This window comes from Silurus meridionalis, chromosome 4 (assembly GCF_014805685.1).
Source record: "Silurus meridionalis isolate SWU-2019-XX chromosome 4, ASM1480568v1, whole genome shotgun sequence".
Taxonomy (NCBI): Eukaryota; Metazoa; Chordata; class Actinopteri; order Siluriformes; family Siluridae; genus Silurus; species Silurus meridionalis.
This window is the reverse complement of record NC_060887.1, coordinates 7464325-7479992: the sequence shown is the minus strand read 5'-3', so window position 1 is coordinate 7479992 and position 15668 is coordinate 7464325. Positions and strand designations below refer to the sequence as shown.

Here is a 15668-nt window from a genome sequence, read left to right as displayed (position 1 = left end):
CTCAGGTGAGACCCAGACGCTTGTCTGCGCTCAGGTGAAGGACACACCAGAGAGACTGAGGTTTCTGTAGGACATGCTCTGATTGACATATACTGTTTCCATAGCGATGTCATTGGCGACGGTGACGCGCGTCTCCGAGCCGCGCTGTAGAGCGGCGTACACACGGCACGTCCCGACTCGCCAACCTGCAGCACACGCAGACGTCAGCCCGCCTCCACTTCCTGCCGAGCAGACGGGCGGAGACAGATTCGTGCTCAGACCCTCAGGACAGGAGTTTCGCTTTAACTTCGACGTCTGACAGAGACCCACAAACACGTCATGTGACATAATGCACATCAGTATTGGACACCTGAGATCTTCTTAAACGTCCCAGTCCACGTTTAGTCCCCGTTTTGCTGTTTGAGAGATTTATTTAACCATCCACCTTCCATCCAACATCCATCTTCCACACTTTCCATACATCTTCAATCCATCCATCTGACTTCCATCCATCGTCCAGACACAAGTTTTCAAAGTCAGGTTCCATAAGGTTTAGCAGGAGATCATCTAGATCTTCCAAGGCGTGGTGAAGAATCAGGTGGAAAAGTTGGCTGTCTGAATACTAATGTGTTCCAGGGTGGAGTTTTCATTAAGTCACGTGTGATTTATAGTAAAAATATTGTTGTATATACATTTTTGTAGACCTGTCGCGCGCCGGTTGTAGCGTTGCCATGGCAACGTGACGTAACGGCGTTGTGGGAAAAAAACACATTTTTTGTCTTTAAAACAACGAAACGTTTGTGGAATGCTGTTGTTTCCTAAGTTGTTGTCTTTAAATACTGCTAATAAAAATGTGATAATTCGATAAACAACAACGTTAATTGTTCTGCCTCAAACACACACGTCACGACTGCTGCCCTCCTCCAGCGCTCGTGGGATTTGTAGTCTTTTCTTTCCATTTCCTGCGTTTACAGCGTCACCGAGCGGGGCTGCGAAAAACTACAACTCCCATGATGCCTCCACGCGCAGAGTTTCTAACAGATGTGCTAAACCTGAGCGCTTCGCTCACCGTGTTGTTAGGCGAAGTGCTCGAGCGTCGCGTTGTCGTTTAAGTAAGTACAAGAAATTATTTTCTCTTTTAATGAAGAAGTTTTGTGTTATAATCTCGTGTAAATAAACTTTTCTCTTTTCTCTCTCACACACACACACACACACACCCCTGAGTCCGACCGACATAACTACACACTCGGCTGTTTGTGTAGCGACTATAAAGAAACGAGCAAAAATCGACTATAAAGAAACGAGCAAAAATCGATTATAAATAAAAAAAAATAAATAAAAACTTATTAATTTAATCAGTAATATTCAGGTCACGCTGAAATTTCCTAACGTCCAGCTTTAAAACCAGTCATTACACACCAGAGGTCGTATCCCAAATTACTCCGTCCTTCCTGGACAAGTGCACTACATAGGGTACAAACAGGAAGCAGAGAAGTGCACTATGTAGGCTACATGGAGTTTATTGGGATTCGGCCCGTTCCAAGACCTGCACATAACGGAATCTCGAGAGTCTTCGTGTATATATAATCATTTTCCATCCATGCACCTTCTATCCATCCCTTTCTTCCAGCTTCCATCCATCTCTCCATCTTCAGCAGAAATACTATCTAGGGTTAAGATTGATGAGGTGGGATTATTCGTCAAAGAAAAAGAAAGTTTCCTGTAGGGAGATGTTCATGTATATGTTGGTTTGGTCAGAGTAAATCTTCAGGATGTCAGAACTGAGCGATGAAGCGAGCGAGTCCGAGCAGCTGGGCTCCAGTCTCTCCGTGTGGCTGGCGGACGGCGGGAACATCCAGGAAGACCTCGACGTGCCCCTGGACCTCCACACCGCCTGCTCCATCGGCCAGTACGACGTGGTGTCCGAGTGCATTCGCAGGTAACTCACGGTTTCTCGGGGCACCGAATCCCGATTCGTTTGTCCTGATTCATTTCCCCTCGCCGTTTCTCCGCAGCGGCAAACTAGACGTGGACGGAAGGAACCTGGGAGGATGGACCCCGCTGATGTACGCGGCGTACATCGGCCACGACAACGTGGTCAACCTGCTCCTGGAATCCGGCGTTAGCGTCAACGCCAGCACGGCGAAAGGACTGACCCCGCTGATGTTAGCCGCCAGCTGTGGGAACGAGAGCATCGCTTACTTCCTCCTCCAGGTAGGTCGGTTTTGTCATTATCCCACACTAAAGTTGACTTGAGCTTCTGATTGGCTGCAAATGTCTCCCTGTGCAAAAGCAAGGGGCGGAGCTTGAGCGCAAGGACGCGCACGGTTGGACGGCTCTTCTGCACAGCACGAGCACCGGGCATCAGCAGATGGTCAAGTTTCTCCTGGAGAACAACGCAAACGCGAACATCAAGTAAGACGCCCGTACGAAGTCAAACGTCTGGAACGTGACCTTGAGCATGACCTCTTTTTTTTTTCCCTTTCTTAAAAGAGAGCCAGCGTTTGGGTTCACCCCTCTGATGGAGGCTGCGGCATCAGGCCACGAGATCATTGTTCAGTACCTTCTCGACTGTGTAAGTGCGTTTTCCTGCATATAACCAGCTACTATGGTCACGGGTGGCATCACGAGCGTGTGTGTGTGTCGTGCAGGGAGCACGTGTGGAGGAAAGGAACCTGAAAGGCGAGACGGCGAAAGGTTTAGCGTCGATGTACGGCCACACGAAGATCGCGAGCCTCATCGACATGCACTGCCTGAGAGCGAAACCAGGTCACAACAACGTCTTCACAACCGGTTCATTTCCACCAACGCCGACGTTGGAGTAAACATCTCCAATTTTGCAGGTGTGTACGAGGAGCCCAGCTCGTCTGAGGAGGACAGCGCAGCACCCAGAGCCAGATCGAGCCGCAGCAGGACCAGGGGCCCGAGCATTCACGACGGCCCTCAGGCTATCGCTCGCTTTCGGGTCACTCCCAAACACGGTACACACACACACACACACACACACACACTCCAGCGCTACGCTTTTCCCCCCATGTGCTCAAAATCGGGTTCTCAGTGTAAAAAAACGCCGCTTGTTCTCATTTTCGCGTCGGCAGAAACGCCGTCGGCTCCGCCCGGCTACGTGACGTTCCGCGACGTAGGCGAACAGAACGAGGGCATCTGCAACCGTGATGTCACTTCCCCCATTAACGACCTGGACGGCCAGAGCAACAGCAGTCGAGGTAGTTCAATATTTTGAGACCTTTTCAATACCATTTAAACATTTCATGGAGTGTGTGTGTGTGTGTGTGTGTTGGAATAGATGAGCTGTACTTCGACAACGACATGCCCACCATACGGAGCAGCAGCAGCAGCAGCGAGGGTCTGCCGCACCTCCTCGGCCTCAGCAGGGAAGCGTCGCTAGAGAGCAACGAGGTAACCATGGCAACGAGTCCACCCAACCCCATTTTATTAGAATCTTCTCAAGGGACAATACCAGAGAATTCCAATTTTCTCTTTTTTGCCCCGCGAAGGACTCGGACCAGGCGAAGCGGAGCTGCCCCCGACGACCCAACAAGCCCCATCACTCCAAGGGCAAGAGTCGTCACAATAACAGTGACTGTGCTGAGAATTCCGGGGTTCCCCCTACACCGGGGACGACCCCTTCTTACACAGGGCCAAAGGTAAATACTATTAGTTCTTTTTCTTCTAAAAATTCTATCAAACTATATTAAGGCAATTGTGTGTGTGTGTGTGTGTGTGTGTGTGTGTGTGTGTGTGTGTGTGTGTGTGTGTGTGTGTGTGTGTGTGTGTGTATCAGGACCTGGCCGAGTTCCTGGAGCAGATAGGATTTAGCAAGTATCTCCCTTTGCTGGAGGAGCAGGACATCGACCTGAGGATTTTTCTCACACTGACCGAGAACGACCTCAAAGAAGTGGGAATCACGTGAGTATATCTGGAGCGTTTATAAAAAAATAAATTCCCAGTTTATTCCCATTAATTCTCATTTCCCTTTTTTATTATTATTTTATAAATATCCCCAGCTTGTTTGGCCCGAAGAGGAAGATGACGTCCGCGATAGCCCGTTGGCATAGCAACGCCCGGCCGCCGAGTGACGCGCTCGAGCAGGTGTACGCCGACAAACTGGAAGCCGAGATGCAGGAGATGGCGATTCAGCTGCATAAGGTGGCGTGATACACACACCGCATTGACTTCAGTTCACAGCACGGGCGTATAACTGTGTGTGTGTGTGTGTGTGTGTGTGCGTACCCAGCACTGCGTGGAGGCGGAGGCTCTGCAGGGCCAGGTATCCCAGGAGAAGGAGCTGCGCACAGTGATGGAGGGCTGCTTGATGGAGGAGAAGATGGCGTGGAGGAACGTGCAGGCCGAGCTACAAACCAGCGTGAAGCAGGTCCAGGCCCTGAACGCCACACTGCACACACTGCGCAACACACACACGCAGCTCCGACGGGCTGTGGAGAAAGGTACGTGCACTGCAACACACTCTCGAACCTAGGGTCGGACGGGATCTCCTAAACCCCACACTGAACCTGGGCTTGGTCTCTTAGGCGACGGAGACGTGTACTCGGAGATGTTCTCCAGCATGGAGTCGTGCGAGGAGAAAATAGGTACAAGTACACACACGTCACTGTAACGCAAGAGTCACGCATAGGAAAGTGTGTACGGTTTTCAAATCCGTGTGTGTGTTTGTGTGCGTGTGTGTTTAGCGGCCAGCCTGAAATCGCTCAGTCAGAGTCTACAGCATCTCTGTGCTCCAGAGAAAAACTCCAACAGCTGGCAGGGAGCATCCTAGCAGCTGCAGGTGAGTGTCCCTCACACACACACACACCACCTCTTACTCACAAAAACTCAGACACACACTGTTACTCACACACTTAGAAACACACACGGACACGAACTCCCTAACACGTAAATGTATAATGTGTGTGTGTGTGTGTGTGTGTGTGTGTGTTGTTTTTTTTTTTCCCTTAATAGCAGCTGCAGAATTTCTCTGACGGAGGGTGAACACACCACCCTAAACACACGCTGATCTGCCTGAGCTGAACAAGAAGGAGAGAGAGAGAGAGAACGTCAGAGAAGAAACAACGATCGACAAGCAGGAGAGGGTTTAAAGCTCCTCCCACACCTGTGCTCCAGACAGACGCCAGACGGAGACAAGCGACCGAATTGGAGCGGACTCGCGTCGCTATGCGATCAATGCTGGACTACAAATCAAATCTCGGAAATCTCGCGCCGTAGCCGAGCGATTTATATATTTAACTCTAAATGTCGATTTAGTACACGCCCATCAAGGAGGAGGAGCTGGGGGCGGAGTCAATACCAGAACACGAACGATTTTTCAGGAAATGATTAAAAAAAAAAAAAAAAAGGAAATATATTAGATCTAACCTATGATATTGATCTGATCATGTAACGATAGAAACGTGTGCGGATGTCCTGACCTTCACGCCCCCGCGATGTTCCCCGTAACGGGAACGGAATTACGAAGCGGCGGATTCGAAAAGATTGTTTTGTTTTCTTTGTATGAACTCGATCATGTGCGTTTGATTTATATGAAGAGTATTTGGTTTTACACTGTGTGACCAAAAGTATCAGGACACCCAGTCGTTCAGGTTCGTCTTCGGACATGAACTAGGAGACCACCGGAATGCCGCTTGTGCAGAAAGCCAGGTCAATGAAGATCTGCTTTTCCACAAGGTTGGACGATGTGGAAGATCTTCTGCTCTAAAAAAAAATCAAGTGAAACTTATAATAAGAGCGAATGGAGACTCGGAAATACAAATCTTACGCCCAGGTGTCCACATACTTTTGGCCGTACCGTATTACATTTGTTCGGTTGAATGTAGAATTAAAATTGATTCATAACAAGATTTTATTTTTTTTGTACCGCTGACGGAATTGAACATTTACAATATTTTCACAGATTTTCACATTTCTTTTGTACGGAGGGTGAAAAAGTGTTGATTCCTTTCGCTTTCCGGAACCTTCTCAGCTCCAAAACAAGCCCAAGCCCAAGTTCTGCTGTCTGAGACGAGAACTTTCTTCCACTCGTTCGCTGTCCGTCTGTTGTGTCTTTAGTTAAACTGAAGGAACGTTCACGTCTCTCAAAAACCCAAAAAAAAAGTGTCTCCAGACTTTTCACAGCCGCTGTACATCAAACAAAAGTGCTTCCTTTTTTTTTCTTTTCAGAAGAACGTCCTACAGAAATCCATTTTCAGTATGTAATCTATTGTCAAGCGCTCACACACACACACCGACCCCACACACTAAAATGTGCTTTTGTGTATAGGTGTGTGTGTGTGCGCGTGTCAGGCATATTCACAGAGATGTCCACACCCAGCAGGACAGTGGTTGGAGCTCTTGAGCCACTCCATCATGTGCTCCAGATGGCCGCCGTGGCTGCAGCCCTGACACCACACGAACAGCCCCTTCACCACGTGGTGACACACGGCGCACACGCTCGCGCACTGGTGGCACCTACGGCGCAGAAACACACGTGCAAGAGGGGTTATGTTAATTAGAGTAGCCTTGCTGAGATGTGATTGGCTGATTAGGTGTGCATGGATTAGTCTAGACGAGGACTATGTTTTATAAACCTTGTTATTACGCAATCCCAACCATACTAATCCAGACCTGGAAGTCAAAGTGTGTGTGTGTGTGTGTGTGTACGTACCGGTCACAGATCCAGCCCTTGTTGCTCATGGGTCGCTTGCAGTTGCTGCAGTTGATATGCAGCGTCGTGGACGCCTGGTTGAGACACGTGATGGCGCTGCACGTGCTCAGCTTGATCACCTGGTTGCTCACGTTCCACAGCTCGAACCTCTGCAGCAAGTCGATGTAGGACATGTACCAGTGCTCCTGTAGAGTAACCGATGCACCAAATTGACCCTCGTTATCGAACGAAATAAAAAAATGTGGGGAAAAAGCGAGCGGCGCTCCGTCTCACCTGCGTGAGCTCGTCGACCTCCTTGCGGATCCGTTCCCCGAGCACGACGAGGGCCGAGACGGCCATCTGCACGTCGCCCTGCTCGGCGTAGTAGGCCAGCGCGTCCTTGACGATGGCGTTGAAAAAGCCGGGGGGCAGACGCGGCTGAAACAGCAGCTGCGACACCGAGATCAGGCTGAAGGACTCCATGGGCGTCAGGCACACGCTCTCGGCCTCGCCGCCGCTCGCCTGCGGGGACTCGGCTTTTTCGGCCGGCGGCTCGGGTGCCGTCGCGTGTTCCACGATTTCGTGGCGCAGCGGGAACGCCTCCTGGGGGAGGGAAAACTCCGCCTCCTCCGCTACACGGAGGAAACCGGGATTCCTTAGTAGGATAAACGAATGTTTCAATGGTTTCTAATTGAGAACCTGAACGTCATACAGCCAGATGAAACATCTGGACGGATGCAGGAAGTCGTGGTCTGACCTGCCTGGTTGTCGTGCTCCATGCTGTACAGGTCGTCGTCGTCCAACTCGGCCTCGCCAAACAGATACTCCGCCTGGCCGTCGCTGCCCTCCGTCTCCTCATTCTCTACAAAGAAAAGCAACACGATAACCCGCATTGTATGACCACAGGTTGGTGGACACCTACCCATAAGATTGTCCATCCTATTCCACACTTAACTCTTATAATAAGCTCCACTCTTTCTAAATGTTGCAAATTTCATGCCAAAGAAATGCCCTGGACAACTGGGTGCCTCCAGCAGGACATCAGTGTGTCCCAATACTTTTGACATTATAGCGTAGCAAATGTGCCTTAGGGATGCAGTTTATTACAGACCGGGTAATGTTTTATGCCAAACTAGCAACCGTTCAATGAATACATTAATGGAGATGTTTTGTGTTTCTGATGGGGGTGTGTGTGTGTGTGTGTGTGTGTGTGTGTGTGTGTGTCTCACCATCATTGTTGAGGTTTGTCTCCAGATTGTCCGATCGATTCTCTTTGTTTCTCTCGTTTAGAGCTGCGGTCATGTCCTTCAAATTGAAACTACAACCAACGACTCAGTTAGCGTCATGAACCTTCACCATAACAACCTCCAAATCTTGACTTCATCATCAAACCGTATCGTAAAGAAGTCGTACCTGTTCATGAGGGGCACGTTTCCCAGTTTGCTCATGTTGTGATTGGCCGGGGGCGTTGGGTGGCCCGTGTCCGAATACATTATCCGTAGCATGGTCCATGTGGTGGACACCTAAACGCACACACACACACACACACACACACACACACACACACACACACACACACACACACACACACACGGGTTATTAGCGTACAATACACTCGGGTCAGAACTGCTAGGGTGCGAGGGACACGTTCGACGCACCTGAGGTCTGTTGAGCTCCTTGGCGACCTTGGCGTTGTGGTCGCAGAGCTCGCCGAAGGGTCTCCCGCTCAGCTGGTACCTGCGCGCCGTCTCGATGAACCAGTCCATCCTGGTGCCGCTGTCCGGGTCGGACTCGAAAACGCTGAGCACGCTGGAAACCTGCGCAAAGCGCTCCATCACGTCGTGTCTCTTGACAAAAAAGAACGGGTAGCGGCGGTCCCCGCCCGGGCACGGCTTGCGCCCGCCCTCGGCCGCCATCAGGCTCTCTTTGGCGGCGAACGCAAGGTCCCCGAACAGCCCGAAGCTGAGGCCCTCTGGGTTGGCGCGCACCTCCGGACGAGTGGCGTCGTTGAACATGTGCTGGTACAGCGTGCTGTCCTTCGAGCCGGATAGCAGCACGTCGGGGTCATGCTGGTTGCGCCACACGATGCCCGTGGCGACGTCCTTGTGCTCCTCGAAGGTGGCGAATGGGATGTAGGGCCGTCGTACGTCCCAAACGTAGATGTTGTGGTCGACCATCATGGAGCACGTTGCCAGGTGCCAGCGACGTTCCGGACGCCACTTGACCCGCGCCACAGAGGCGATGGTCTGCACGCAGTAGATCTCTTTGGCGCGGTTCGTCGTCATGTCCCACACTTTTACCATCTTGTCGCGCCCGCCCGTCGCCAACCATCCTCTGGAGACCAAGAGAAACATTTACAGTAAACATATGAGAAAAGGGACTTTCTCAGACTGCTCACCATCGAACCCACCTGTCCTCAGGGTGCCAGTCGCAGCAGAAGACGGGGCCAGTGTGCGCGGTGAACATCCTCTCGTACCGGTCAGGTCTGCGGATGTCCCACAGCTGCACGTTTCCGTTCTCGAACGACGCTGCGAACGTGAAAAAGTCCTTCGTGCTGAACTGCACGTCTCGGACGCTCTCCGACTGACCTGGACACAGAGACGTATTGTTAATACGGGAGATCCTTCTTCCACGATCTCAGTGTTGTTGTTTTTAACGCGTACCCGAGAAGGTGCTGACGCTCTCCTTCTTGCGCAGGTCGAAGTACTTCATGAAGCCGTCCTGGGAGCCCGAGAGCAGCATGTGCGCCTCGCTGGGGTGGAAGCACACCTTGTTGACGGTGCGCTTGTGCTCAGCGAAAAGGTGCTCCTGCTTGTTGCGGCACGGCCGCAAAAGGTTCCAGGTCACCACCGCGCCGTTGGTCGCCGCTGTCGCCAGAAGGCTCTCGTCGGCCTGGTGCCACATGACGTCAGCGCAGCTGAAGTTCAGAGATGGCTTGCGGCCCACACGCAGGTTTAGGCGCTCCACGAAGCCTTCCTCTTCGAGCGCAAATATCTTGAAGATGTTGCGCCCAGCCACCACCACCTGTGAGGAGGAGAAAGTCAGGAACGTCTCAGCGTTTCACTACGTACTGTACGTGTGTGAAAGGTGTGACCTATACGTCTGCCCAATGGTGGAGGTGTGGCCTATGTGTGTCTTATCGTTGGAGGTGTGGCTTTATCAATCAGTACCAATGTTGGAAGTGTGGCTTCTTTGTCAGTTCGAATGTTGGAGGTGTGGCCTATGTGTTTGTCAGTCTAAGTTGTGGGGTGTGGCCTGTGGATTGGAGGAGTGGCTTCTGTTACAGACGTAGTTCTTAAAGGCGTGTATAGCTCAAGCAATGTGTTAGGAGGCAGGTGTAACCATTATAATGGCACTAATACAGAAAAGAATAAAAACCTGTGTGGCATCCCGACACACACTGATAGCGTTGGCCGGAGCATCCAGGAGGCAGAACATGGTCCGCCCGCTAACGGTGCCGACCGAGGTCATCTTCTCCATCTCAGCCTGAGGGACAGAAGAGTGTAAGAGTGACAGTACTAAACCTGACCAGCAGGGGGCAGTTGTGTAACTTTTATCTTAACTATTCTTTTATTATTACAGGTACAGATACTTTTTTCAAAGGAGAGGTCAGGGTTATGCACCGGCTCAGGTTTGTTCGGAGCAGAAAGTGTTCCATTAATCCATATGTGAAAAAATATCGGCACCCCTGTCTGTTGTGACACTCACGTTTCATGCTCCGAGCTGCTCCACGTCGAGAAACGGCAGACGAATTTCCCCGAAATCGGCTTCTTCTTCTCCTGTTTCTTCTTGTTCACCCCAGCACACGGGCATTCTGGGAAAACGTGTCCATAGACCTCATAGTGGCTCAAATTAACAACACTGATTAACGACGTTACTACTTTCCGCACCGGGTCTGTGGATCTAAACCTGGAATTTGGTGCCAGTTTACCGTTCAACCGCGTGGGTCGTCACGTGGCACGTCATCTCGCGACGACGATTCCCACATCCTTAAAACACGCGTCCTGAAAACACACAAGACGCGGGGTGCGTTAGGAAAAAAACGCATTCTAAGTGTCCGTATTCGCATCCTATATTCACGTCAATTACATAAATATTACATTAACGTATCTTTCAAACGTTTTTGTGTGAAATGTTTATTTTTATGTTTGAATATCATCGTTTATACGATTTTCCCCATAATTTCTAATTAATTCCCATAAATTCCTGGAAGTTTCAAACTTATTCTATACATATATATTTACAAAATACACACCGGAAGGTTCCAGAATGTTAGCGGAAATTCCTCACACGTTTGCAAGGTAAGACTTTTTTTTTGTTGTTGTTGTTTTATTTATTATTGCTTATTAACTCTTGAAACAAACCTGTGGCTCATAAGCTCATAATAGTTTTTTTTTCCATTTGCAAAATATCGCGTTCTCAAAAGTCAAATTGTATCGAACCGGCAACTCGTATCGACGTCACGGTGAATCGCTACGGCTGTCTGTCAGTCACGTGCCGCATTTGTATCCCTTTTTATGGCAATTTACACTCTATTTATAATTATTTATTAGCATCCCTGCCATTTTTATTATTATTATATTATTTTACACGTTATTCCAATGATAAACAGCAAACCAGGACAACTTTTTTCCTCAGTATTTATAACCTTTTACACACACAAGTAACTGTTGCAAATATTCAAATTTCAAATTAATTAAAATGGACTCTGATTGGTGCGTCCGCCAGCAAACCGGACCAATCATTAATCGGCTCGCGCTCAAAGTTTAACGGTTATTTCTCTAATAATCCCTCTGTATAAGTTAGCTTAGCGAGCTAATAGCCAAAAAATTGAGTATGCTAGCAGTTTCGGGCTGTGAGGACAAACACGCGTTGAGGTTCTTTTTTTTTTATGGACCAAATGTATATATTTCTCCATCTTTAGCAATTTGGACGCGTGAGAAGTGAAAGAATTCAATAGAACTCACCTTTTTTTTTCCTTTTATTACACGAACTAACGTGAGGCACCGCGATGCCTGACAACAAACAGCGGCGGCGTCGCACATCGACCCGGATATTAAAAAAATAGTTATAATTATTTATTATTAATTAATTATTCAGCACAATACAATTTTAAATACTAATTCGAATATTAATAGTATATACCGTGTTGTTAAATATTTGTATTATTATTATTATTTAAGACAACGGAAATACATAATCACGGTGGCACGCTTCAACTTCTGGTTGAAAAAAATAAAATAAAAGTCCACACTGATCCGAGACCAGCTTTAAAATAAAAATACGGATATTAAATATTTTAGACGTTAATCCACGTGAACACACGTGTAGACGATATATATGTATATTTGTTAGGGGTGTAACGGTACACAAAATCCACGGTTAGGTACGTACCTCGGTTTTTAAGTCACGTTTCGGTACTGTTGGTGGGGAAGAAACGCAAAACATATTTTTATTAACGCAGTTTATTAGTGCATTTGTGAGCAAAAATAAAATGTCTAAAAAGAAATCAAATCAATGGTCTTTTTTATTATTCATTCAATTGCATTATACATTTTAATTTAATAGTTTACATTTGGGTAATACAGATGTGTATATGGGTGTGTTTAATATTTCATTTTCTAAAGATATGTTACTGTTTTCAAGTTTAATAATAATCATTAAAAAAAAGACACTCTGCTCAATAAAATGTACACATACTGATCTCCTACATTACCCATAATGCCCAGAGTGGAGCCACTTCACCTTGTCTCTGGCTTGATAAGGAGATCGATGCGGCAGTGCTTTAGTCTTTTTGGTTCTCAAGATCTAGTTCCTCCTGAAATAGACCAGCATTACTGTCCCAGTCCCAGGTGGCCAGACATGTTGTCGTTTGGCGGAGCGCCTGCTCCTGGTGTGGTCTGGTCCCATACCCTGGATGGCCCTGTTGCTTCAGGAGATTTTAGCCTACACCTGTAAAATGTATAATGATGTGGACAACGGTTTGTTTTGGTTCCTCTCGCGGTAGGTTTTGAAAGGCTTTCCTCAGTTTTTGACGGCATGTCTGGAGAGCGTCTGTACCGCTGTGAGGACCCGGCTGTGTGGAGAGGGGTCTACGCGAAATACTGGGATGTGGTGGAGGCGAAGGCTGCTGGGAAGCAGAAGAGTTCAGGCAGACTGCTGGAGTTAGAGAAATGGTAATGCGTCACCAACTCGTCACGCACACATAAAAAAAAACGGATTGTAATATCGAGTGTATGTTGCCGTTCAGGTATCAGGAGGCGCTTCCGGCGGCCATTTTAGCTCGGACAGAGCGTTCTTTGACGCACTCTGAACTGGTGAAACTCATGGAGTGGAAAACAACCGTAAGCATTGTTAACGTCCGGGGTAACCCAACCCTGAATCCCGAGAATTTTATTTTCCTAAATAAATACCGACGTCTATGCTCAAAGTGACTCACCTGTCTCCGACAGAGAGGGAAGTTCCGTCCCCGCCTCAAGCAGCTGATTGGCTCCAACGATGACGAGGCGGTGCTTCGCTGCACTAAGAAAGCGTTCGCTCTGCTTCCTTGTGTCCCGTCGGCGATCGCAGAACTGAGCACGCTCAAAGGCCTCGGGCCTGCGACAGCGTCAGGCAAGTCCGCAAGGACGGACGAGGAATAATGTTTAAAAGCAATCAGGAAAATGGCACAACTGATCTATTTGTTCTCTCTCGCTTTCCGTAGCGGTATTAGCAGCGGGAGCTCCCGGAGAAGCCGCTTTCATGGCCGACGAGGTCGTAGAGAGCATCGCCGAGCTGAGACCAGTGCGGTACACGGCTAAGCACTACTCTCTCTTTTTGGAGAAAATCCTGCGCAAAACACACCGACTCAACGAAGGTAACGTCCAGCACTCAAACACAACCTTCCTGCCAGCAGGTTTCCGAAAAAAAAGTCATCAAGGGTACCTTCAGAGCCGATTCTGATATTGATTCTTTTCTCGCAGCGGACACCCAACAGGACTGGACCCCTCATAAGGTTGAGCTGTGTTTATGGGCATGTGCTGTGGCCAATCAGATTCAGCCCTCGCTGCTGGAGGCGTTTCCTCTGAGTTACAACACTGAGACCCAAGAGGAAGAGACCGGAGGGGGGCCATCTAAGAGACGCAAGACGAAATAGCGTACAGCGGATTTGAATTTGTTCAACTGCTTTTTTCAAAAAATCTATAAAAACTAGCCTTTCTATCATGAGTAATAAAATCTCTGTCAAAGCGTGCTGTGGTTTAAAAATTTTGATTTGCTTTGAAACAAGAAATCCACGTAAACTTTCTTTACACAAACGAGATAAGACCTCTGACTGCACTGATGTTAGAAGTACTAGTTTAACTAGCTTCCTCACCACCTAGCATAAATATATAATTTTAGGTCCAGGTACGATGTTCAGATTGATTTGATGTACCCTCTTTACAGGCTGGTCTGGCTTATTAGGTTTGTTTGTTGTTGGTGGTTAATGGGGGCTTCTTCTAGACTGGTTCTGGATGGTCAGTCTGACCAGGTTGCTTGATTCTTGGATGGTTCCAGCTAGTGATTTATGTTCAAGCTGATCAGACTGATTTGTTTTGCTGGGTTTAAAGAAGGTATAAGTTCTTTCAGGCTAGTTCCAGCAGGCCAGATTGGTTGCAGCAGGTCAGGATTGTTCTGGCTGGTTAGATTGGTTTGAACAGGTCTACGTGGGTCAAGATTAATTCCAAAAGGTCTTAGCTGGTTCTACCTGGTCAGATTGTTTTGAACAGATCCTGGCTGGGTCAGACTGGTTCAAACAGGTCTAACTGGTTATACCTGTTCACAATAGATCCAACAGGTTCTACTTGGTCTGTTTAGTTCCAACAGGTCTAAGTGGTTCTACCTGGGCAGATTGGTTCCAACAGGTCCTAGCGGTTCGGATTGGTTTCAACTGGTGGAAGTGGTTCACGCTGGTTCTACCCGGTCAGACTTGTTCCCACAGGTCTAAGTGGTTCTACTTGGTCAGCTTGGTTCCAAGCTGGTTGGATTTGTTCCAGCAGGTCTGGCTGGTTCAAGCTGGTCAGGCTAAAGGAACAAAAAGGAGGCAAAAAGGCAAACAAACCTTACCACCAGGTGGCCCAGGCTAAGAGAGTAGCTGAATTAATTATGATCAGATATTTATGGTGAAACAAATATTTAGAGAAAAATCGAAGGAAAATCGTCTTTTAATAACGCAAGAACACGTAGCATGCCTTGGCCACATGCAAGGTTGGGGATAAATTTTTGGCCAGATTTCACTATACAAAAGGCCAGTGTGTGTTTTCAGTGTATGTCTGTCATTTCCTCAGCACACATTCAGAGTCACAGCTTGGTTCTTTATTCCTTACGGCTGGAAAATGAAAACAGATACAATGAAAAAAAAAAAACCGGTACAAAGGAAGAAAAAAAAACCAAACAGAAAAAAAACACTAAAAAAAATGCCTCGGCTTCAGACATTTAAAAAGTACATCATGAAACTCGTAATGAATTTCATATAACTACATATATATATTTATTTATATATATATATATATATATATATATATATATATATTTACATCTCTTCATCTTTGATCCCACTGGAATAAAATAGATGTTTTTTTAATTTATATTTTTTTGTTCCAAAGCTTCAGACTGTAATAATTGTAAACTGTGTTGCTTATTGATTTTAATTTTTTTTTTCATTGAAACGATTCATCGTTTCTTGGCACCATTTTGAAGTTTTGTGTTTGGACTACAAATTGGCAATATGGACTACAGGTAAGATGGCGGCACAGAGAGGAGCAGAGTGATGCGCTCATAGCAACATGCATCTTTGTAATCAACAACAACAGCAGTGACCAACAGCATCGGGTTCGAGTTCGAGGTCTGGATCGGAGAAACGACGGCAGTTTGAGATAGACGAAGCGTTCAGTTTTCTGGGACAGTTACTTCCCGGAATTCCATTTAAAAAAAAACAGTAAATTGTGACACCTCCGCTAATGCAAAAGTGCCAGTATAGACCTTTGTTGACTTCCACTTAAAAAAGTGGCTCAAA

General features: G+C 47.6%; 4 protein-coding genes across 11 annotated transcripts in view; 3 read left to right on the top strand and 1 right to left on the bottom strand.

Moving 5' to 3' along the window:
- The window catches only part of c4h8orf33 (chromosome 4 C8orf33 homolog), a 4736-nt gene extending 3882 nt beyond the window's left edge, over positions 1-854 (top strand). For both annotated transcript variants that reach the window (XM_046846649.1, XM_046846648.1), the window contains exon 5: positions 105-854. In XM_046846649.1, the coding sequence (XP_046702605.1) occupies positions 105-298 (194 nt within the window). In that variant the 3' untranslated portion in view covers positions 299-854. The remainder of the gene's footprint in view (positions 1-104) is intronic.
- Positions 855-969: 115 nt separating this feature from the next.
- anks3 (ankyrin repeat and sterile alpha motif domain containing 3) lies at positions 970-5852 on the top strand. 2 transcript variants are annotated; one of them, XM_046846607.1, is made up of 16 exons: positions 970-1091; positions 1738-1918; positions 1995-2193; positions 2273-2394; positions 2473-2554; positions 2631-2748; positions 2823-2960; positions 3078-3206; positions 3284-3396; positions 3495-3644; positions 3782-3906; positions 4005-4146; positions 4235-4445; positions 4530-4589; positions 4689-4783; positions 4957-5852. In XM_046846607.1, exons 2-15 carry the CDS (start codon positions 1752-1754, stop codon positions 4772-4774), a joined length of 1842 nt encoding a protein of 613 aa, XP_046702563.1. In that variant the 5' UTR covers positions 970-1091; positions 1738-1751; the 3' UTR covers positions 4775-4783; positions 4957-5852. The 2 variants fall into 2 exon arrangements, with proteins under 2 accessions (XP_046702563.1, XP_046702564.1); XM_046846608.1 differs by having other exon boundaries at positions 973-1091; positions 3078-3203.
- wdr24 (WD repeat domain 24) lies at positions 5826-11730 on the bottom strand. 3 transcript variants are annotated; one of them, XM_046846595.1, is made up of 13 exons: positions 11602-11729; positions 10566-10638; positions 10343-10448; positions 10013-10120; positions 9298-9658; positions 9045-9222; positions 8293-8968; positions 8048-8157; positions 7864-7952; positions 7392-7496; positions 6929-7266; positions 6656-6840; positions 5826-6459 (listed from the first exon to the last, which is right to left on the bottom strand). In XM_046846595.1, exons 4-13 carry the CDS (start codon positions 10112-10114, stop codon positions 6291-6293), a joined length of 2313 nt encoding a protein of 770 aa, XP_046702551.1. In that variant the 5' UTR covers positions 10115-10120; positions 10343-10448; positions 10566-10638; positions 11602-11729; the 3' UTR covers positions 5826-6290. The 3 variants fall into 3 exon arrangements, with proteins under 3 accessions (XP_046702551.1, XP_046702552.1, XP_046702553.1); XM_046846596.1 differs by lacking the exon at positions 11602-11729 and adding an exon at positions 10890-10904; XM_046846597.1 differs by having other exon boundaries at positions 6318-6459; positions 6929-7289; positions 7396-7496; positions 10343-10638; positions 11602-11730.
- Positions 10915-13864, top strand: zgc:112496 (uncharacterized protein LOC541336 homolog). Of its 4 annotated transcripts, none has more exons than XM_046846646.1 (6): positions 10915-10935; positions 12642-12810; positions 12885-12978; positions 13087-13246; positions 13338-13490; positions 13597-13864. In XM_046846646.1, the coding sequence occupies exons 2-6, from the start codon at positions 12674-12676 to the stop codon at positions 13767-13769; spliced, it is 717 nt and encodes a 238-aa protein (XP_046702602.1). In that variant the 5' UTR covers positions 10915-10935; positions 12642-12673; the 3' UTR covers positions 13770-13864. The 4 variants fall into 4 exon arrangements, with proteins under 4 accessions (XP_046702602.1, XP_046702601.1, XP_046702600.1 ...); XM_046846645.1 differs by lacking the exon at positions 10915-10935 and adding an exon at positions 11367-11464; XM_046846644.1 differs by lacking the exon at positions 10915-10935 and adding an exon at positions 11868-12020.
- Positions 13865-15668: the final 1804 nt, after the last annotated feature.